The sequence below is a fragment of the Saccopteryx leptura genome, chromosome 12 (assembly GCF_036850995.1).
Source record: "Saccopteryx leptura isolate mSacLep1 chromosome 12, mSacLep1_pri_phased_curated, whole genome shotgun sequence".
Lineage (NCBI taxonomy): Eukaryota > Metazoa > Chordata > Mammalia > Chiroptera > Emballonuridae > Saccopteryx > Saccopteryx leptura.
Window position 1 is genome coordinate 9833094 of NC_089514.1, and position 23761 is coordinate 9856854.

General features: G+C 46.1%; 1 protein-coding gene across 1 annotated transcript; it reads left to right on the forward strand.

The window, feature by feature from the left end:
• The first annotated feature begins 505 nt into the window (after positions 1-505).
• LOC136384107 (retinitis pigmentosa 9 protein) lies at positions 506-23295 on the forward strand. The gene is made up of 6 exons (XM_066354180.1): positions 506-770; positions 6994-7024; positions 10297-10426; positions 19393-19484; positions 21669-21730; positions 22688-23295. Exons 1-6 carry the CDS (start codon positions 619-621, stop codon positions 22884-22886), a joined length of 666 nt encoding a protein of 221 aa, XP_066210277.1. The 5' UTR covers positions 506-618; the 3' UTR covers positions 22887-23295.
• The last annotated feature ends 466 nt before the right edge of the window (positions 23296-23761 follow it).

Below are 23761 nucleotides of genomic sequence, written 5' to 3' on the forward strand. Positions count from 1 at the left end.
TGTCTGTCCTTATCTGTCCCTCTCTGTCTCTGTCACACACACACACAAAAAAAATAATAATAAAAAATACAATCTGTAGTAGGTCAACACCTAATACTTTGGCATCCTGGCTCCACAGTTTACTAGTTCTGCATCCTTCAGCATGTCACTTAAACCCTCTGGGCCTCCTCCTTATCTATAAAATTAAGAGTAATAATGAAGGGTAGTAACAGAATTTAAGTTTTTAAAGATTAAATCAGATCTTATAAAGGGCTTAGCTCCATGACCAGCACATAAAAGCACTCAGTATATATCAGGTTTTCATTTTCAGCACCCAAACCTTGTCTAAATTTAATATGTACAGTTTTAACCAGGGATCGCACGCTTAGAGGTCCCCGGACAGCGGGAAACGGCTCCCAACCGCCGGCAGCCGCAACCCTCCGGTCGCCCGCAGGGGGCGCGCTCGGAGCAGGCACAGAAGGCCGCGCGGCGGGGAGGCGGGGACCCGCGGCCTCGGCGGAGACACCGGGCTCAGGCGGAGGAAGGCGGCCGGCGGCCGTAGGGGGCGCTGCGGTGGCCCGGCGGGCGCGGCGCGGAGGAAGCGCCGTCTCGGCCACCGCCTGAGCCGCGCGGGCCGCGATGGCGTCCCGATCGGGACGCGCCGATCCGGGGGCCGAGGGTGCGCGGCGGGCGCGGGAGCCGCCGGAGCAGGAGCTGCAGCGGCGCCGGGAGCAGAAGCGACGGCGACAGGACGCGCAGCAGCTGCAGCAGCTCAAGCACCTGGAGTCGTTGTGAGTCCCGCCCGCCCCGGGGCTCCAGAGAGGGATGGGCGCGCGTGGGCACGTTCGGCGGGGCCCGCGGAGCCCCGCGAGTGGGCAAGCGGCCCCGCGCGGTCACCGAGCCCGTGCGCGCGCACTCGCCTCGCAGCCGCCCTCCGCCCCGGCGGGAGGGCAGGTCGGTGCAGGCGCCGGAGCCGCCGGGCCGGGAGGGGGCGCAGGCCCCGCCCCCAGGCTCGGGCCCCCGCGGGGCGGGGAGAGGGGTCTTCTGCGCGGGAGCCGCCGCGGTGTCCACGTGCGCGGGGTCGGAGCTTGGGTGGGGCTGTGTCACGTGCTCTCTCGGGCTATGGGGACTGCATACTCGGGAAGTGCGCTTTGGCCCCTGCCCTTTCGCAGTGTTCAGGTGACAGGGCCCACTATGAACTCGATAAAATCTTTCCATTTTGTGTTACTAAGGGAAGAGGAAACGTTAGTTTGGTAGGAAAGAGAATCAACAGTGGGGTGAGGGACTTGTCCCTAATTACTGCAAAGGCGGCTGTCAGAAGAGAGGGGACACTTGTCCTCTAGTCCTGAGGATGTTTACCAGGATTAAGGCTGGAAGCTGCGTAGAGGCCGATTCCAGCTCAACAAAAAGAATTAGGACCAGAGTGTATTCCTGCAGGTGGCCTAATTTAGGCAGCACTGTGCTCCACAGCTCCAGGGGGTTCAAGGAGAGTCCAGGCGACAGGAGAAGCGACTTCTCCACCCGCCTCCCTCTCTTCCTGTCTCGCAGCCATGGCTGGTTTGAGCGAGTTGGCCCTGGTGCTGAGGAGACCCCCTGAGCTAAGGACGGATCCATGGCCTTGTCTCCCTTGCTAAAACAGCTTGGTTGCCGAGCAATGGAGCAGTGGATTCAGATGAGCAGAGCATCCCTGGGCAGGGGGCTTGACGGTGGATACTGGTCCGGGCACATGTGGGAGTCTGTCTCTGCCTCCCTATCTCTTAATTAAAAAAAAAAAAAAGTTTGGTGTTTACTGAGTTATTTATTTATTTTAAAGATTATTTTTTATTGATTTGAGAGAGAGAGAGAGAAAAGCGAGGATGGGGGGATAGAGTGGGAAGCATCAGCTGGCAGTTGCTTCTCATATGTGCCTTGGCAGGGCAAGCCCTGAGCTTGGAACTAGTGACCTCAGCATTCCAGGTTGTGGCCTTATCCACTGTGCCAACACAGGTCAGGCTACTGAGTTATTTAATAAACTGTTTCTGTTTCAGGTGCTAAGACAATCATGTAAGGAAAGTTCTTCAAACATTTAAAATGCTTCATAATTAACCTTCTGGGAGCTTTGGTAAAAATTCATTCTTTCTTGGAATCTGGCCTGCTCTTTTCAGTGTGGCCCTGGAACAATGTCACCTCAGTGGGGCGGTGGTTGAGGGCGAGGGGCCTTGCATTGCTGGCATGCACAGCCCTGGCCCCTTCAGGGCACTCTCTGTGGTGCTGCTGTTTGCCAACCTAAAGATTTCTTGCCCTGTACACTATTGGAAAGATTGTTTCCCCTCTTAACATAAATTTAGTCTTCTTACTACACAGTAAGTTCTTACAGTCTGAATGAATTAACAGCTTCTCAGATGGTACAAAATAACAGGCCTTCATCAACATTTTTTTTAAAGATTTTTTTTTATTTTAAAGAGAGGAGAAAAAGAGAAGGAGAGGGAAAGAAGGGGGGAGGAGCGGGAAGCATCAGATGTAGTAAGTTGTTTGTCTTATGTGCTTTGACCGGACAAGCCCACGGTTTTGAACCTCTGACCTAAGCATTCCAGGTCTACACTCTTATCTACTGCGTCATCATAGGTCAGGCAACTTTTTTTAATATCAAGAATTAACTGCAAAGATACATGTAGATTACTCAACTCTCAGAGTGCAGAAGCCAAACCGTGTATTAACATACTCCCATTTCCAAGTCTTTTATATTTAGAAATTCAATATTACTTTAAACTTTGAGAATTCTCTTTAATATGTTAAATTCATAGTTGTTTAGCCCTAGGAAAAAACATCAACTATGTTCCTTTAATCTTGCGAAAACAGTTGTGAAATAAACTTTTTAGGCAATGCCGTTGCTAACAATAGATTTCAAAATGTGTAGTTCCATCACACATTTTTCCATCTTGGCAACAACAGTTACATATTTTTCAGGAATTTGGATTTCAGTTTGATTGGCCATATGTTGTTGTTTGTACAACTCCTGTGCCTCAAAAGATAGATTATTGGATTTATAGACGGTACTACCAAACTCCCTTCACTCTCTATGCATAAGGCGTACGTACCATTCATGCTTCTAATGAATGGTTGTGGGCGAACTGTTAATAAATCATTTTCCCGATTTATGCAGACTTCCAGTGTTATTGCTGTTATAGCTATGTCATGCCACCACTTTGTGTTGGACAACTTTTTTAAGCATTCACTTTGGGAAAAGCGCTGTACCACACCTAAGAAGCCGAGTTTATGCGTGCCCACTTGTTCGCTGTGGAAAACCCATGGCGCAGACCCTGCTCGCTCAGCTCAGAAGAGCTGGGGTGTTTGTCGTGGCCCATACATACATACATCGAGCTGTTTTCTCCCACCGCTGTTGGATCCAGGTCTTGGCCTTTGTGGTGCGAGTGATCCAGCCTTGAGCTGCCTCCTGAGGCCTCTGAGAACATCAGCTTGTCCTCAGCAGAAGGAGCCCAAGCCAGCATGCGGAGTGCTTCTCCCATGTGAGCTGTGACATACCCCTGAGGAAATCGAGGCTCTGCGGGATTAGGTAACATGCCCAAAGTACACGGCAGTGAGAACGAGTCAGAACTCAACCAAGAGTTTTTTGTTTTTTTTTCTGAAGTTGGAAACGGAGATAGACAGTCAGACAGACTCCCGCATGCATCCGACCGGGATCCACCCCACCCGGCACGCCCACCAGGAGGCAATGCTCTGCCCACCAGGGGGCGATGCTCTGCCCCTCCGGGGCGTCGCTCTGCAGCGACCAGAGCCACTCTAGCGCCTGGGGCAGAGGCCAAGGAGCCATCCCCAGCGCCCGGGCCATCTCTGCTCCAATGGAGCCTTGGCTGCGGGAGGGGAAGGGAGAGACAGAGAGAAAGGAGGGGGTGGTGGAGAAGCAAATGGGCGCTTCTCCTATGTGCCCTGGCTGGGAATCGAACCGGGGTCCTCCGCACGCCACGCCGACGCTCTACCACTGAGCCAACCGGCCAGGGCAAGAGTTTTTATCCCCAAAGCCCGTGGACTTGCTCTGCATTCTACCTCGCTTCCCGCTACCGCTACCGGAGTCACATTCATCCCGATTTAGGGCTGGTAGATACTGGGGGGGAGGGGGGGGGCTCCTTTACTCCAAGAAAACAGAACATCTCCTTTTATTGGGACAGTTATAATGTTACATTGTCACTTCTGAGAGCAGTTTTCATTTTCTCCTTTTTAAAAGAACCTTTAATGGACATTGTCCCATATCACCATCTAATTCACTCTTTTATTATTAATGTTTGCTGGTGATAAAAGTAATACATGTCATTATAGAAAATCCGTCAGCCCTGCTCTCACCATGGAGGTGCTGCGGTGTTTCCATGTCTCCGGAGTCAAGGACACAACTTTTTTTTTTTTTTTTTAATTTATATTATCTTTATTTATTTTTTAATGGGGTGACATCAGTAAATCAAGATACATATATTCAAAGACAACATGTCCAGGTTATCTTAAAGTTCAATTATGTTGCATACCCATCACCCAAAGTCAGATTGACCTGTCACCCTCTATCTAGTTCTCTCTGTGCCCCTCCCCCTCCCCCTTCCCTCTCCCTCTCCTCCCTCCCCCCCGTAACCACCACACTCTTATCAATGTCTCTTGGTTTCACTTTTATGTCCCATCTATGTATGGAAAAATGCAGTTCCTGGTTTTTTCTGATTTACTTATTTCACTCCGTATAATGTTGTCAAGGTCCCACCATTTTGCTATAAATGATCCGATGTCATCATTTCTTATGGCTGAGTAGTATTCCATGGTGTATATGTGCCACATCTTCTTTATCCAGTCATCAATTGATGGGCTTTTTGGTTGTTTCCATGTCCTGGCCACTGTGAACAATGCTGCAATGAACATGGGGCTGCATGTGTCTTTACAAGTCGATGTTTCTGAGTTTTTGGGGTTGTACTACTTTACATTCCCACCAACAGTGGATGAGGGTTCCTTTTTCTCCACAACCTCTCCAACATTTGCTATTACCTGTCTTGTTAATAATAGCTAATCTAACAGGTGTGAGGTGGTATCTCATTGCAGTTTTGATTTGCATTTCTCTAATAACTAAAGAAGATGAGCATCTTTTCATATATCTGTTGGCCATCTGTATTTCTTCCTGGGAGAAGTGTCTGTTCATATCCTCTTCCCATTTTTTTATTGGATTGTTTGTTTGTTTGTCGTTGAGTTTTATGAGTTCTTTGTATATTTTGGATATTAGGCCCTTATCTGAGCAGGTGCTTAAAAATATCATTTCCCAATTAGTTGGCTGTCTGTTTATCTTGTTATCAATTTCTCTTGCTGAACAAAAACTTCTTAGTCTGATGTAGTCCCATTCATTAATTTTTGTTTTCACTTCTCTTGCCTGTGGAGTCAAATTCATAAAATGCTCTTTAAAGCCCAGGTCCATGAGTTTGGTACCTATGTCTTCTTCTATGTACTTTATTGTTTCAGGTCTTATGTTTAGATCTTTGAAAGGACACAACTTTAATCCGGCCGCAGCGGCCAGACAACCTCAGTAAAATCTTTCTTGTTGGAGGCACTGAGAAGGCCCGGGATGTTTGGTTTCCTGTGTCTTTCTTTCATTCTTAAATAAATATTGGTTTGGTCCCTTAGATATTCACAATTAAAGCCAAACACCCATGCCGTGTGTTTAGTAGGCAGTAGTGAGTAAATACTTAACACTGAACGTAAGCATTCAGGGCAGATGTTCCAGACGTGGAATCCTGAAGGCTCTTCCAACAGCTCCCTCAGAGTTAGGGAAGGGTCACGTGTGTGGGGAGCAGAGGCGTGACTCGTGTCCTCGGGGCACTGGAGTCTGGGTGGGCGAAAGGGAACGTGTGTTCCCACACAGTCACTCCGGCACTTCATCCGGCAGCTCTGTGTAGAGTGCTGCCTTTTGTACAGGCATCGTGCAAGGTCCCGCCCCCGGAATCCGGTGAGGTCAGTGGGGCATGGCAGGCTGGCCGGGCAGTCAGAGCTGAGGAGAGGCGGCTGGGGGCTGGGGGCTGGGGCAGGGTGGCATCACTCTGGGTGCGGGGTGGGGGGAGGTAGGAGGATCTGGAATTGGGACTTACAGGGAAATGGGAAGGGGAACCTCTGGGACAAATCACCCCTCCTTCGCGGAGGATAGGCCCTTCCTTCCAGCCGTGCTCCTCCCCCTGTGCTGACCCCAGCCAAGTCAGAGCGGATCACTCAGCCTGTCCCCCCATGAGCTTCTTCAACCTTAAGTGGAAGTTGTGCCAGGTAACCAACCTGACGACTAGAGTGACAGTCGGAACCACAATTAACTTACAGGTCTTTCCCTGTAACCTCTTGCTCTCCCTTCTCCTAAAAATAAAATCGTTGTGCTTAGACACCAAGTTGGTTACTATTTCAGTGAATTAAGTTCTAGATCTCAGCAGGATGTGGGATAGCATCATTTTATTTATATGTGATCTCGTGGGTGCTGGACATATCTTTTTTTTTTTTTTTGGATTTTTCCGAAGTGAGAAGGAGGGGCAGACAGACAGACCCCCACATGCACCTTACCGGGATCCACCCGGCATGCCCACCAGTGAGCGCTGCCATCTGGGGCGTTGCTCCTCTGCTGCCAGAGCCAATCTAGCGCCTGAGGCAGAGGCCACAGAGCCATCCCCAGCACCCGGGCCAACTTTGCTCCAATGGAGCTTCGGCTGCGGGAGGGGAAGAGAGAGACAGAGAAGGAGAGGGGGAGGGGTGGAGAAGCAGATGGGTGCTTCTCCTGTGTGCCCTGGCCGGGAATTGAACTTGGGACTTCCACACATTTGGCCGATGCTCTACCACTGGCCAACCTGCCAGGGCCTGGACATATCTTATTAACTGTTTAGCATATAATGTAGTTTTAGGTTTTTATTAGAAATATCCTTTTTATTTTAGCCTACAGTTAGTTGCTTTTTGCTTATTGAAATGTGTTGCGTTCCTGTTAATGTGGTTGGTGATGGTTTTTTTCTTTTTCTTTCTTTCTAGTTATGAAAAACCTCCTCCCGGGCTAATCAAGGTCAGTGTGAAGTTTGTCCTGTGGGTTCTTCTTTTAGACTGAATCAGTGCATAGACTCAGTCACTTGTTATGAAAACAGCTGCATAAGGTTTTTAAAATTTTTTTACTTCTTTATTTTTTTTAAGATTTTTAAAAATTTATTCATTTTAGAGAGGGGAGAGAGAGAGAGAGAGAGAGAGAGAGAGAGAGAGAAGAGGGAGGAGCAGAAAGCATCAACTCCCATATGTGCCTTGACCAGGCAAGCCCAGGGTTTTGAACTGGCAACCTCAGTGTTTCCAGGTTGACGCTTTATCTACTGCACCACCACAGGTCAGACCAATTTTTTTACTTCTTGATTTGTTTTGTTTTTTTTTTTTAGAGAGAGAGAGAGAGGAAGGGAAGAGGGAGAGAGAGAAACATGGATATGTTGTTCCACTTATTTATGCATTCATTGGTTCATTCTTCTCTATGCCCTGACCAGGGATTGAACCCACAACCTTGTCGTATCGGGATGACACTCGAACGCACTGAGCTGCCTGGGCAGGGCTGGATAAGGTTTTGAACCTCCTTTCGTGATAACCCTGTTTCTTCCCCGCAGGTGCCAGTCACACACTTTGGGCTTTGCCGCAAGCCTGTGTCTTTGTAGAAACTTACTCAGCCGCCTGTCTGTTCCCTGAGAACCCGAGGCAGGCCCACGTGGGTTTCAGCCACCCCACCCCCCCAGCTCTGCCGCCCTGGTGCCGAGTCTGACTGGCCTGGTGCTGGTGGCTTGATGTCAGCAGCTCAGAGAACAGTGGACTCGGGGAGACTTGCGGCTCCTCCAGCCCCGGGTCCCCTGGAGCACGAGCCCTCGTCCAGCACCCTGGCCAGTGTCACAGCCTCTGGGAGCATGAGAGTCAGGAGTGGTTAAAGGCCAAAACAACCTTTTCTGTTTAAAGATTTAACTTTCAATTTTTAAAAGATTAAAAATTTTTTTCATTATAAATTTAATATTCAGGGAAACTGGGGGGGGGGAGCTCCTTAATTATAACTAGTGCCTGACCAGGCAGTGGCACAGTAGATAAAAAATTGGACTGGGATGCAGAGGATGCAGGTTCGAAACCCCGAGGTCTCCGGCTTGAACACGGGCTCACCAGCTTGAGTGCAGGTCGCTGACTTGAGCATGGGATCATAGATGTGACCCAGTGTCACTGGCTTGAGCTAAAGTTCACTCACTCTGCTGGAGCCCCCCGGTCAAGACACATATGAGAAGCAATCAATGAACAACTAAGGTGCCGCAACGAAGAATTAATGCTTCTCATCTCTCTTCCTTCCTGTCTGTCTGTCCCTATCTGCTCCTCTCTCTGTCTCTCTGTCTCTTACTAAAAATATATATATGTGTGTGTGTGTGTGTGTGTGTGTGTGTGTATATATATATATATATATATATATATATATATATATATAGTCAGTGGTGAAATTGCATATCAGAGATGTAGCATGTGGGTTCCTAGAGAACATGACACAGTAGCCTTTAAGGTATAATTATTTTTATGCATAATGCCATTTTTATTATTCCAGATAGCCTTCTTTCATTCTTTTTATCAAAAAAAATTTTTTTTTCATAAATCTGAGAGAAAGGAAGGAAGGGAGAAAGAGAAAGAGAGAGAGAGATGCATCAACTCATTGTTTCACTTAGTTGTACTTATTGATTGCTTCTTTTGTGTTCCCTGAACGGGAGTCGAACCCGTGACCTCTGGCACGCCAGGACAATGCTTTATCCACTGAGCTACCTAGCCAGGGCCTATGTTGAATTCTTCTATCTTGCCTCATTCCACAAAGAGTCTGAGGTAGTGGGCGGCTGTCTCTATGGAGCACGCCTGCGCCTCTTCCTACCCTCCTTCCCAAGGCGTTTTCCTTGCCTCTCTCTCTCTCTCTCTCTCTCCTGAGCTCCAGGGCCCTTCTTTTGCCTCTGTAACTTGTTACCTGGTTTTTGTCTTCTACAGCTCACTTTTTCTACCTCAGTGACTTTTTAATTTATTAATTTAAAAAAAAATTTTTTTTAGAGAGAGGAAGGAGGAGAGAGGCAGAGAGACAGACAGGAAGGGGGAGAGGGCGAGAGATGAGAAGCATCAACTCATAGTTGCATCACTTTAGTTGTTCATTGATTACTTCTCATATGTGCCTTGACCAGGGGGTCAAACTGAACTAGTGACCCCTTGCTCAAGCCAGCAACCTTGGGCTCAAGTCATGTTGATGATCCTACACTCAACTGGTGACCTTGGTTTTTGAACCTGGGACTTCAGTTTCCCAGAACAACGCTCTATCCACTGCTACACCACCAGTGAGGCAATTGGTTGACTCTTATATGTTCCCAGACGGGGGATAGAACCTGCAACCTTGGCCTGTCAGGATGTCACTGTAACCAGCTGAGCCTGGCCTGGTCCAAGTGACTTTCTAAATAAATTTTCTCTTATTAAAAAATAAAGAAAAGAAAAGAGGCCTGACCTGTAGTGGCACAGTGTGTAGAGTATTGACCTGGAACACTGAGGTTGCCAGTTCAGAACCCTGGTCAAGGCACATATGAGAGTTGATGCTTCCTTCTCTTCCTCCTTCTCTTTCTCTCTCTCTCCTCTCTGAAATGAATAAATAAAATCTTTTAAAAGAAAAGAGCTTGGCCTGACCAGGTGGTGGCGCAGTGGATAGAGCGTCAGACTGGGATGCGGAGAACCCAGGTTCGAGACCCTGAGGTTGCCAGCTTGAGCACGGGCTCATCTGGTTTGAGCAAAAGCTCACCAGCTTGGACCCAACGTTGCTGGCTGGAGCAAGGGGTCACTCGGTCTGCTGAAGGCCCACGGTCAATGAACAACTAAGGTGTCCCAACGAAAAACTGATGATTGATGCTTCTCATCTCTCTCCATTCCTGTCTGTCTGTCTTTATCTCTCTCTCTAACTCTTGCTCTCTCTGTAAAAAAACAAAAAACAAAACTTGAAGTAAAACATTTTTTTGATGTCTAATATACATTAAACTTAGATAGAAGTCACAGACCATTCTCATATGAAGGATAGATTTCTCTTCTGCTTCATTAGTAACTGTTCTCCAAGAACAGCTACTTTGTTTTCGTGATGTAATTCTTCTGGTACATTCCATTTTTTGTCAGGTCTCATTTGTCTTTCCAGTTCTTGAGAGGGTAAGCAGTGGTGACCGTGGAGCCCCGCCCCACGGGAAAGCCGGGCGGTGCTGAGCTCCGAGGCAGGTGGGAGAGAGTGCCGGTGCTCTCTGCCCTGTTGTTCACACGGGTTTCCTTTCTCAGGAAGATGAGACGAAGCCAGAGGACTGTATACCGGATGTACCGGGCAATGAACACGCCAGGGAATTTCTGGCTCACGCGCCCACCAAGGGACTCTGGATGCCACTGGGGAAGGAAGTCAAAGTTATGCAGTGTGAGTGTGCCAGTGTGTCAGGTACTCCCAAGTGCGAGCAACTCAGATACCACGGTTCCCAGAGCCTGTTTATCGTGAACCCCCTCGCCTGTGTCAGTGAGTGGTCCCAGGTAAGAGGTGGAGCAGACATGTGACTCCAGGGCTCCTGACTCCGAGAGCAGGGGCCTTTCCCAGGACAGCAGCTGCCTTTGGTGTACACACTCTGACATCCCTGCAGCCACAAGGGTGTTCCGTGGTAGAAGGGCCATGGAGGACGAGAGATGGAGGTACCGTCCACCGAGGGGGGTGTGGGACAGTGGGGCTCTGCGTGCACCCCCACACCAGAGCAGCAACGCCTCTGGGCAGCACAAGGTGGCATTTGAAGAAAGGGCGCTGCAGCCTTTTAAAGACATTTGTTTGTACAGGTTCTTCATGCACTGATTAAAATAGCTGTTTCCAGTCTCTCTCCCTCCATTTCCACTTGATGCCCTTTGGGTTGGTTATTTTGATATTTATCTTCTTATGTCTAAAGACTATGCTTGTATTGTATTGATTTTTCAGGTCTAGGCATTCTCTGTTGACACTGTTCCCTGGAAGAGGAGAATTTAGCTCTCTCCTGCCCTCACCACACACGTACCCTGATTATACCTCCTTTTCCCGAGAATAGTTTTATCACAGTTTTGGTTTGATAAGTCTTTGGTATTGATTTTCTTATAATTATATTAGAGCTGAATCTTATAGTAAACTGATTTTTTTCCTTTCATGCATCTTGAATAATGCTCTCACTTCCCTCAGAATTAATGGTTATCTTGATTATTTTGTTCTTGTTTGGGGGGGGGGTTTGTTTTATGTTTTTTGTTTGTGTGCATTGTTTATTTGTTATTGTTATTGTTTTTTTATTTCCATGCACTGATTTCTAATTCATCCCGGAATTATTTCCAAGCTTAAATCTTTTTTTTTTTTTTTTTTTTTAAGTAGAATAGAGGTTACCAGAAGTTGAGGGTGGGCAGTGAGTAGAGGGAGTTATTTATTTTATTTTATTTTTATTTTTTTGAATTTTATTTATTCATTTTAGAGAGGAGAGAGAAAGGGAGAGGGAGAGAGAGAGGAGAGAGAGAGACAGAGAGATGGTAGGGAGGAGCTGGAAGCATCAACGCCCATATGTGCCTTGACTAGGCAAGCCCAGGGTTTTGAACCGGCGACCTCAGCATTTTCAGGTCGACGCTTTATCCACTGCGCCACCACAGGTCAGGCCCCAAGCTTAAATCTTAAGACCTTCAAATGCTTGAATTATTCTGTCAGTTTTATCTTCCTGAAATGGTTACTCCCATGCTGATCATCCAGTGTTCTCCCTTCCCCATGTGTTATGAATTGAATGGTTATGTTCCCCCCTAGTTCATATGTTGAAGCCCTAACTCCCAGTGGGGTGGTAATTGGAGATGGGGTCTTTGGGACATAATTAGGATTAGATGAAGTAATGAGGGATGGCTCTCCGGATGTGATTGATTAGTTTCTTTAAAAAGAAGCAAAGCCAGAGAGCTTATTTTCTCTCCACAATGTGAGGACACAGCTGTCTGGAAGCTAGGAAGAGACACTCCTCAGAAACTAACCGTGCTGCCACCCAGATCTTCGACTTCCCGTCTCCTGCACTGTGGGCCTGAGCTGGCTCTGGGACCCCACCCTTCCGCCGCGCCCCAGCCTCTTCCTGTGTCGGAGCTCCTGTCCCCTGGATCTTAGGTCATCGTCTTTGTTGTGAAATGCGCTTGTTATGGTGGAGTGCACCCTCCCACAGCTTCCTTTGAAATAGGTTTATAGGAGATACCTTCATTGTCAAGGCCTTGGTTTACTGGAAAAAAACTTCATTTTCCAGATTTTTAAAATTTGCCAAGCTATAGAATGCTAGGTTAAAAATCAGTTTTCCGCCTGACCAGGCGGTGGTGCAGTGGATAGAGCGTTGGACTGGGATGCAGAGGACCCATGTTCGAGATCCCGAGATCGCCAGATTGAGCACGGGCTCATCTGCTTTGAGCAAAAAGCCCACCAGCTTGAACCCAAGGTTGCTGGCTCCAGCAAGGGGTTACTCGGTCTGCTGAAGGCCCGCGGTCAAGGCACATATGAGAAAGCAATCAATGAACAACTAGGGTGTTGCAACGTGCAATGAAAAACTAATGATTGGCCTGACCTGTGGTGGCGCAGTGGATAAAGCGTCGACCTGGAAATGCTGAGGTCGCCAGTTCGAAACTCTGGGCTTGCCTGGGCAAGGCACATATGGGAGTTGATGCTTCCAGCTCCCCCCGTCCCTCTCTCCTCTCTGTCTCTCTCTGTCTCTCTCTCTTTCCTCTCTAAAATGAATAAATAAAAAAGAAAAAAATTAAAAAAAAAAAGCTAATGATTGATGCTTCTCATCTCTCTCTGTTTTGTCTGTCTGTCCCTGTCTATCCCTCTCTCTCTCTCTGAAAAAAAAAAAAAGAATCAGTTTTCCTGGTATGATTTTATATGTAGAAAAACCTAATGATGCTACTGAAAAAAACCTTTTGGAACTAATAAATGAATTTGATAAAGTAGCAGGATTCAATATCAACATGCAGAAGTCAGTTTCATTTCTATACACTGACAATGAACAGTCTGAAAATGAACTTACAAAAATGATTGTTTAAAAAAAGGAATTAATCAGGAAGATGAAAGACTTATACAGTGAAAACTAGAAAACACTGCTGTAATTAATTAAAGACAACATAAATAGATGGCACCACATCCCATGTTCATGGATTGGACAACTTAATATTGTTAAGATGTCAGTATTACCCAGAGTGACCTCCAGATGCAACACAATTACTATGAAAATCCCAGTGTCATTTTTTGCAGAAATGGACAAACCCACCCTAAAATTCATATGCAACGTCAGGGACCCCAGATAGCCAGGAGAATCTTGGGAGAAAAAAAAGAAAACCAAGCTGGAGGACTGATACTTTCTGATTTCAAAACTTACCACAAAATTACAGCGATCAAAACAGTGTGGCGGCCTGACCTGTGGTGGCGCAGTGGATAAAGCGTCAACCTGGAAATGCTGAGGTTGCCGGTTCGAAACCCTGGGCTTGCCTGGTCAAGGCACATATGGGAGTTGATGCTTCCAGCTCCTCCCCCCTTCTCTCTCTCTGTCTCTCCTCTCTCTCTCTCTGTCTCTCCCTCTCCTCTCTAAAATGAATTAAAAACAAAAAACAGTGTGGTGCTGGTATAAAGACAAACATGCAGACCTATGGAATAAAGTAGAGAGCACAGACAGAAAGCTCTACTTATATGGTCAAATGAGGTTTCACAGGCGGGCCAAGACCATTCAATGGGGACAGCACAGTCTTTTCAACAAATGGTGCAGGGAAAACTGGATATCCACGTGCAAAAGAATAAAGTTGGACCCTTATCTAATAATTCAAAAAATTAACTAAATGGATAAGAGACTTAAATGTAAGACCTAAAACTATAAAACTCTTGGAAGAAAACGTAGAGCAAGCTGCACAAAATTGGATTTGGCAATGATTTCTTGAATAAAACATCAAAGGCACGGGAGCCAAAAGGAAAAATCGGCCTGACCTGTGGTGGCGCAGTGGATAAAGTGTCGACCTAGAAATGCTGAGGTTGCCGGTTCGAAACCCTGGGCTTGCCTGGTCAAGGCACATATGGGAGTTGATGCTTCCAGCTCCTCCCCCCTTCTCTCTGTCTCTCCTCTCTCTCTCTGTCTCTCCCTCTCCTCTCTAAAAAAAAATGAATAAATGAATAAAAAAACTAAGCTTAAAAAAAAAAAAGAAAAATCAACAAATTTGACTTGATGAAAAATTAAAACCTCTGTGAATAAAAGATATTATCAGTAGCATAAAAGGGCAACGAACAGAATGGGAGAAAATATTTGCAAGTCATACAGCTGATAAAGGACTATACACAGAATATATAGAGAACGCCTAACTTAACAACAACAAAACTCGATTAGCCTGACCAGGCAGTGACACAGTGGATAGAGCACCAGCCTGGAACTCTGAGGTCGCGTGTTCAAAACCTTTGCTTTGCCAGTGCAAGGCACATACAACAAGCAGCCGATGAAAAGCCTGAATGAAGCAACTACTTCTCGTACCCACCCCCCTGTAAAATCAATAAATAACACTTTTTTTTTTTTTTTTTGTATTTTTCTGAAGCGAAACAGGGAGAGACAGTCAGACAGACTCCCACATGCGCCCAACCGGGATCCACCCGGCACGCCCACCAGGGGCGACGCTCTGCCCACCAGGGGGCATCGCTCTCCCGCAACCAGAGCCACTCTAGCGCCTGGGGCAAAGGCCAAGGAGCCATCCCCAGCGCCCGGGCCATCTTTGCTCCAATGGAGCCTTGGCTGCGGGAGGGGAAGAGAGAGACAGAGAGGAAGGAGGGGGGGTGAAGAAGCAAATGGGCACCTCTCCTATGTGCCCTGGCCGGGAATCGAACCCGGGTCCCCCGCATGCCAGGCCGACGCTCTACTGCTGAGCCAACCGGCCAGGGCAATAAATAACACCTTTTTAAAAAATGAAGATAAAATTACCATGTGATCCAGCAATTTCACTTCTGGGTATATTCCCAAAAGAATTGAGAAAGTACAGTCTTGATGAGCTAGTTTGACACCCATGTCCATAGCGGCATTATTCATAAATAGCCAAAGGGCGGAAGCAGCCTGTGTCTATCAATGAGTGCATGGATAAACCAAACATGGTATGTACGTACAGTGAACTATTCTTCAGCCTTTAAAAGGAAGGAAATTCTGACACATGCTACAACATGGATGAACTTTGAGGGCAGGATGCTAAGTGGCATAAGCCAGACAGAAAAAGACGCTGTGTGAGTCACTTCCGTGAGGTACTTGGAGGAATCGCAGTCAGAGACAAAGCAGATTAGTGATGGTTGCCTGTTCACTGGGGTTGGGTTGGAAATAGGGAGTCATTGTTTAATGGGAACAGAGTTTCAGTTTTACAAGAGAAAAGGGTCATGGAGATGGATGATGGTGACGGCAGATTTTACGTGTAGGGGTACACCTCGTTTTATTGCGCTGTACAAATACTGCTTTATTGACATATTGCAGGCTAGACCTTCCACCAGCAAAAAGATTGAGACTCGCTTTATCGCAGAACTCACTTTATTGTGATGGTATGGAACCAAACCCACCTCCAATGTCTGCACATTTACCAGAACGTTTGTTTCTGTTTTTTTCTGGCAGTGACAGAGACAGAGGGACAAATAGGGACAGACAGGAAGGGAGAGAGATAAAAATCAGTTATTCTTTGCGGCATTTTAGTTGTTCATTGATTGCTTTCTTTTTTTTTAATTTTTTTTTTTTTTTACAGAGACAGAGAGAGTCAGAGAGAGGGATAGACAGGGGCAGAGAGATGAGAAGCATCAATCATTAGTTTTTCCTTGCGCCTTGCAACACCTTAATTGTTCATTGATTTTGTTCTCATACGTGCCTTGACCGCAGGCCTTCAGCAGACTGAGTAACCCCTTGCTCCAGCCAGCGACCTTGGGCTCAAGCTGGTGAGCTTTTGCTCAAACCAGATGAGCCCTCGCTCAAGCTGGGAGCTCGGGGTCTTGAACCTGAGTCTTTCGCATCCCAGTCCAATGCTCTATCCATTGCGCCAGGCCCGGTCAGGCTGATTGCTTTCTTGTATGTGCCTTGAGCGGGGGCCACAGCAGAGCAAGTGACCCCTTGCTTAAGCCAGCGACCTTTGGGCTCAAGCCAGCAACCATGGGGTCATGTCTATGATCCCACATTCAAGCCAGTGACCCTGCGCTCAAGCCAGATAAGCCCACACTCAAGCCCGCAACCTCGGGGTTTCAAACCTGGATCCTCTGCATCCCAGTCTGACGCTCTATCCACTGTGCACCGCCTGGTCAGGCTACAACTTTTTTTAAAAATTAGAATTGTTCTGGCCCTGGCCGGTTGGCTCAGTGGTAGAGCATCAGCCTGGCGTGCGGGAGTCCCGGGTTTGATTCCTGGCCAGGGCACACAGGAGAAGCGCCCATCTGCTTCTCCACCCCCACCCTCCTTCTTCTCTGTCTCTCTCTTCCCCTCCCGCAGCCGAGGCTCCATTGGAGCAAAAAGATGGCCCGGGCGCTGGGGATGGCTCCTTTGCCTCTGCCCCAGGTGCTAGAGTGGCTCTGGTCGCGACAGAGCGATGCCCCGGATGGGCAGAGCATCGCCCCCTGGTGGGCGTGCCGGGTGGATCCCGGTTGGGCGCATGCGGGAGTCTGTCTGACTGCCTCCCCGTTTCCAGCTTCGGAAAAGTAAAAAAAATAAAAATAAAAATAAAAATTAGAATTGTTCAGAGTTGTGAGTGGAATCCCAATGCAGGTTAGAACTGCCTGGATCCACCTCTATGCAGATTTCTTTTCGGTAAGTATTGCAAATGTATATTCCTTATGACTTTCTTAATAACATTTTATTTTTTCTTCTAATGCTTCCTTTATTCTAAGAATACGGTACATAATACATGTAACATATACAATATGTATTAATCTGTTATTTATATTCTCGGTAAGGCTTTCAGCCAACCGTAGGCTATTAAGTTTGGGGGGAGTCTGCAGTTATGCGTGGATTTTCAGCTGGGGTCTGGCTTTCTGAGGTTGTCAGGAACCAGGTCTTGTCCCTCCTGTGGGGGCGAGGCTGCTGCCTGTCACGGACGCCGGGGCTGTGATGCTGCTTGGTTTCAAGACCTGTAGAAAGGGTGAGAGAGGGTTGGGAGTAGGTCCAGTTAAAATGCCAGCCATCCTGCTGTTCTTGCCAGGGTTCACTAATTTTTCTTGAGGTAACGCTCCTCAGATTGTGGCCAGCCAATGGTTAACTCCCAGGGTGTCACGGCAGTTGATTTGGGCAAATTTGCAGCTGCTGTCCATGCTTTTATGGATGGAGATTTATCGATATTGTCTCTTGGCTATTCTTTTTAATTGAATTTATTGGGATGACACTGGTTTGCAAAACCACCCAAGTTTCAAGTATAAAACTCAATGAAACACCATTTGCCCACCGCACCGTGCACCTTCCGCCCCACGCAGAGTCTCCTTTTGTCCCTGACTCCCCTCCGTGGCCCGCACCCCCCCCCCGCCCCTCCCCTCCGTGGCCCGCACCCCCCGCCCCTCCCCTCCGTGGCCGCACACACACACACCCGCCCCTCCCCTCCGTGGCCCGCACCCCCCTGCCCCTCCCCTCCCCTCCGTGGCCCGCACCCCTGCCCCTCCCCTCCCCTCCGTGGCCCGCACACACCCCCGCCCCTCCCCTCCGTGGCCCGTACCCCCTACCCCTCCCCTCCGTGGCCCGCACCCCCCTGCCCCTTCCCTCTGGCCACCACCACACTGTGGTCTGTGGGTTACGTACATGTCTTCTGGATGATCCCTTCCCCTTCTCTCACCCAGTCCCCCTCCTTTCATCCCTCTGGCAGCCGTCAGTCTGTTCCATGTGCCCATGCCTCTGTTTCTACTTCGTTCATCAGGTCACTTGGCCCTTCTTTTTTTTTTTAAGTATTTTTTTTAAGACTTTATTTATTCATTTTAGAGAAGAGACAGAGTGAAAGAGAAAGAGAGAAGGAGGGAGGATCAGGAAGCATCAACTCCCATTTGTGCCTTGACCGGGAGAGCCCAGGGTTTTGAACCGGGGACCTCAGCGTTCCAGGTCGACGCTTTATCCACTGCGCCACCGCAGGCCAGGCACTTGGCCCTTCTTGATGTACTTCTTGGGTTATTCCTTTTGAAAAGAATTCTCTTCACTGTCATTTATATGACTTTCAGGAAGAGGTCAAAGCAGATAAATGTGTTTAGTCTGTCATCTTTACCCAGAAGTCTGTAGTTTTTCTTTTCTTCTTTAAGTTTGAAAATCACTACTCTTTAATGAGGTGGCCAGTTGCATTTCACTTACCATCTTAGAGTTATTTGATTGACTTGGAAAATGAGTAGGTTGGGACCAGAGCCAGTTTTACCAAGAAGGAAATGAAGTTTAATCTTGAGAGCACCTCAGTTGTGCCTTTCAAAGGCCTGCAGGGACCCCATCGATATGTTGATATGGTCAAATGATTTTGTAAAGATTTTTTTTTTTTCCTGAAGAGCACCCCCGCCTCAGCCTCCCAGGCCCCACAAAACTTGGACTCATCTCAGACATGATAAAAGACACGTATACTGTACATACTGTACATACCTTCATTCATTTTTTTAATCTTATTTTTATTAAATTTAGTGCAGTGACATTGATAAATCAGGGTACATATGTTCCAAGAAAACATCTCCAGATTATTTTGACATTTGATTATGCTGCGTACCCCTCACCCAAAGTCAAATTGTCTTCTGTCACCTTCTATCTGGTTTTCTTTGTGCCCCTCCCCTCCCCCCACTCCCTTTCTCTCCTTCCTCACCCCCTCCCCACCCCCGTTACTATCACACCCTTGTCCATGTCTCTGAGTCTCATTTTTATGCCCCATCTATGTATGGATTCATATAGCTCCCTTCATTCATTTTTATTGGCTGTAGTGTTATCTGGAACGGTGGTTCTTAAACTTGACTATGTCTACAAATCACCAATAAATCTTTTGAAATTCAAGTATGTGTCAGTATTTCTGGGGTGGGCCTGCTACACTGCATTTCTAACAATCTCACGTGTTGCCAGTTTTCTAGGATCTTACATGGTTTGTTCACTGGTTGCATTTGCTTTTAGAATTGGAGTTTAAGGAAGAAAAAATTTAATGTGATCTGATTCTTTATTTCCTTTTTAAAATTTTTAAAATTGAGAGAGGGGGGGAAGTGGGTGGAGAGAAAGAGACAGAAACATTGCTCTATTTTTGTATGTGCCCTGACCTGGAATCGGACCAGCAACCTTTGCATACTGGGACAACATTCTAAACCAAGCTGTCTGGCCAGGGCCTTCTTTATCTGCATGAAATGAAATTGTGTTATCTTACGGAAATATTTCTTTTCTTTCCCTTTGTTTTTAGGTTGGCGCTGTAAACGGTATGGCCACCGAACAGGCGACAAAGAATGCCCTTTCTTTATCAAAGGCAACCAAAAGTTAGAACAGTTCAGAGTAGTAAGTAGAACCACACCATGTGAATTTCCATTTATTAGAGATAGTAAATATCTGCGAATCAGGCTGTAGTCGGTAAACTGGAGTTTCACATAAGATACATTCCCAGTAGCATTGCGGCCCGAGTACCTGGTGTTAACTGCATCTCTCTTAAATTACATTTGTGTGACAGATTAGTTCATTCACAAAAAACTAACTTCTTATTAAAGTGGCACTTCCTTACACATTGGGAGTAGGGCTGCCTTTTTTTGTGTGTGTGTGTTATTTAATCATTCTTTAAATTCTACATTTAAAAAAATCATGATTCATAACAAAAATGAGGGTTTTAGGTTGCCAGTCCTTATTACAGATTAGATGTCTTTAAATTATAAGCTAGAAGTGTGTATATCGATTATATCTGCTCGTTAGATGCCAGTAAAAGAAATCTGCCATTTCCTCACTTTAATTTAACAGTCACCGCCCAGAGGTGTTATTTCAGCATTCAGTAACTGCTTCCGCCCAGTGAAATATGCTGTTGTCTGGATGTACTGAGGTTATCAGCCAATGTCGAAACACACGGTCTCTGAAGTGTTTCAGACATTTAAAGTATTGCTTTAATTTTTTAATAATAAATGACATTTTTTTATAATCATTTCACTTCTAGGTGGAATATCAGGTTTATATTTCTTTTTTAAAAGATTTTATTTCTTGATTTTACAGAGAGAGGAGGAGGGAGGAAGATTGGAAGTGTCATAGTTGCCTCACTTTTGGTGTTCGCTGATTGCTTGTCATACGTGCCTTGACCGGACAAGCCCAGGGTTTTGAACTGACAACCTCAGCATTCTAGGTTGATGCTCTGTCTACTGCATCACCACAGGCCAGGCTGAAACGTCAATTTTTATTGACACTATAAATACTATAAAACACAGAATGGTGATAAACCTCAGAAACTTTAAACGTAACTTTTTTTTTGGACTCAGAAATATCACTTCTAAGAATCTACCGTAAGGACGTAAGAGAACATCAGTATACACAGAGCTGCTTATGTATGTTTCAGGAGAACTTCCACAGTTCACTTTGTGATTGAATAAAACGGAAGCAAAGGAAAAGTAGGAAACAACTTAATAGTCCCACATGGCAACATAAAATACTGTAACAAAAATTATTTAGCGATTAGGAATTATGTCTCTTTAATTTAAAAAATTATTATTGACTTTAAAAAGAGGAAGAGAGACAGAAGGAGAAACATCAATTTGTCGTTCCACTTATTTATGCGTTCCTTGGTTGATTCTTGAATGTGCCCTGATCAGGGATCAAACCCACAACTTTGGCACATTGGGACAACGTTCCAACCAACTGAACTACCCAGCCAGGGCTAGGAATTATGTTTTAGAAGAATGTATAATGTCATAGGAAAATGTTCATGACGAGTGAAAAGCAGTAGAGTTGTATATGTTGTATATATAAAATAATTATAATTTTTCATAAGTTATGAATAATGATTGAAGGAAAGAGACCAAGTATTTATAGTAATTATCCCTTAGGTAGTAAGGTAATAGTTTTCTTTTAACTGAATTTTTTATAACATCTATAATTCCTACAGTAAACATTACTTCTTTTTTTAAGTTGAAGTAATTCACATACTATAACATTTCCCATAAGTGTATTCTTATTTTTAACTAATTCTAGTTATTTTAAATTATCTGTACTTCCTGTACACTTCCAGACTTTATTTAGAGTACTTAATGCATATTTTTGTGTACCTATAAATGTTTCATTCTTATATATTATCTCTTTTAATTCACTTGTTTTTCTTTTTTAAATACTATCTCCTGGTCATCTATCCATGTAGAACAAAGAGATTTACCATCTATCCATATAGAACAAGGTAGAATATTTCTACCTTCTACCTTGAATAGAATTTCATGATTCTTCCAGGGTTTATTTCCTTATAAAGGATATTTAAATTACATCCTATTTATATATATATATTATTTTAATCCTACATTTTTCAAATTACACAATCCTCTGTACAGCCTCAGTGAGTTTGCAGTGATGGTGATCCTTAGGAAGAATAAGAACACGTTAAACAAAATACTATACCAAACTGGGGGAAAAATTAGTGGCTTTAGTAACGTACGGATTTAATGTTTATTTAACTAAAGGTCCATGAGCCCTAACCCAACCTTAACCCTCTCTAACCCCCAGGCCCATGAAGATCCCATGTATGACATCATACGAGAGAATAAAAGGCATGAGAAGGATATGAGGTGAGGTGGCCCTGACGATAACAGTACTATCTTAAAGTTTTAAGTTATGTTAAGTTGGAAACAAGCTATCCAGTATAATAGGAGGAGTTTACTCAGGGGTCCCCAAACTTTTTACACAGGGGGCCAGTTCACTGTCCCTCAGACCGTTGGAGGGCCGGGCTATAAAAAAACTATGAACAAATCCCTATGCACACTGCACATATCTTATTTTAAAGTAAAAAAACAAAATGGGAACGAATACAATATTTAAAATAGAGAACAAGTACATTTAAATCAACAAACTGACCAGTATTTCAATGGGAACTATGCTCCTCTCACTGACCACCAATGAAAGAGGTGCCCCTTCCGGAAGTGCAGCGGGTGCCGGATAAATGGCCTCAGGGGGCCGCATGCGGCCCGCGGGCCGTAGTTTGGGGACCCCTGAGTTTACTAAATGTGGAGCTCGCACTGTGAAACGCTTGGAGGGCAGGAGTAATCGCTGCCTGAGCCGGTGTGCCGGGAATATTGGTTCTCTCTCATTTAGTTTCTCTTCATTATCTGCAGGGATCTGAGCTACTGCTGAAAATTATTCTTAGACAAGAAAAAAGATAGGGTGGAAAGCAGGAGATTTTGTTGTTTTTCCAAATTGGCGTTCTTGAGTTATAGTTGTTGGGAAGGTGTATGACCTGGCACGACCTTGAGCAGTGGGGGTGACTTTGGAGAGTATGTCTATTAGAACGAGTAATGGTAGGGACCATGGCAATGGGCAGAAATATTTAGGACAGTGAAGAGTACAGACCGCTTGTACACTAGTTACAGTCCTGTATAAGCAGGCATGATGTGGACAAGAATGGGGAGAACATGCAGAAATATAGGTACTGTGCTTACGGAGGTGATTGTGACTTCTTGACCGTCGCTGCTAAGCTAGTATTTTTAAGCTGAGCAGCTTCTGGTTCCTGACCGACCCCGTCTGTTTAGGATCCAGCAGTTAAAGCAGTTGCTGGAAGACTCCACCTCGGAGGACGACGGGAGCAGCTCCAGTTCCTCCGAAGGTAAGGAGAGACACAAGAAGAGGAAGAAGAAAGAAAAGCATAAGAAAAAGAAGAAAGAGAAGAAAAAGAAGAAGAAACGAAAGCATAAGTCTTCCAGGTCCAATGAGAGCTCGGACTCGGACTGACGGGGGCTCGGCCTGTTCCAGTTCTCGGCTCAGAAATCCAACACTGTGGCCGAGGAACAGAGGACGGCGGCGGCGGAGAGGCCTGGAGAGAGGACACCAGGGAGGGTATCTGGTGTCACACGTGGGGCTTCCCACCTACCTTCCAGCGCAGGCGTGGCCACCAGAGAGTGAGCTGCATCTTCCTGGTGCTGGCTCTGGCCAGCGGCGACATCTGGCAGGAACACTCTGCCCGGTGCCCGCCCCCTGCCGATGGCTGTGGCTGGTGGCTCCTGAGCAGTGTCAGGGTGGCCGGACTCAGGGGGACGCTGAGGACACCCGGTGCTGCCGCCGTCACAGGGAAGCCACTTCCTTCCCAGACTTCAGGCTTGACTTTTCTCTGTGGTGAAGATAATAAAAGGCCATTATTTATTTTTCAAATATATTTCTTTTTATTTCTGAGTAATGCATGCATGATTTCATCTTGACCAGATGGCTCAGTCGGTTCAAGTGTCCTCCTGCTATACACCAAGGTTGCAGGTGGGATCCCCAGTCAAGGCATACACAAGAAACCAACCAGTGAGTGCATAAATAAGAGGAACAACGAACTGAATCAGTGTTTCTCTCTTTCTCTCTCTCTCCCTTCTCTATAAGCAATCAATCAAGAAAAAATTTTAAAATCCCTTTGTTTGCCTAACACTTCCCGTAGGAGCGTACACTGGTTGGAAGAATATATGGAACTAGGACCCAGCCTTGGGCACATCTATCCATGTTATCATCAGGGACCTCCCATGCACCTGGTCTCTCGGTCTATAAAAATGAGCAGGGCCTAGTCTCTGTTTTCAGGGTGGGTCCTGTTTATGGAGAACCCTTCATTGTTTCTCTTGTCCTCAGATCCA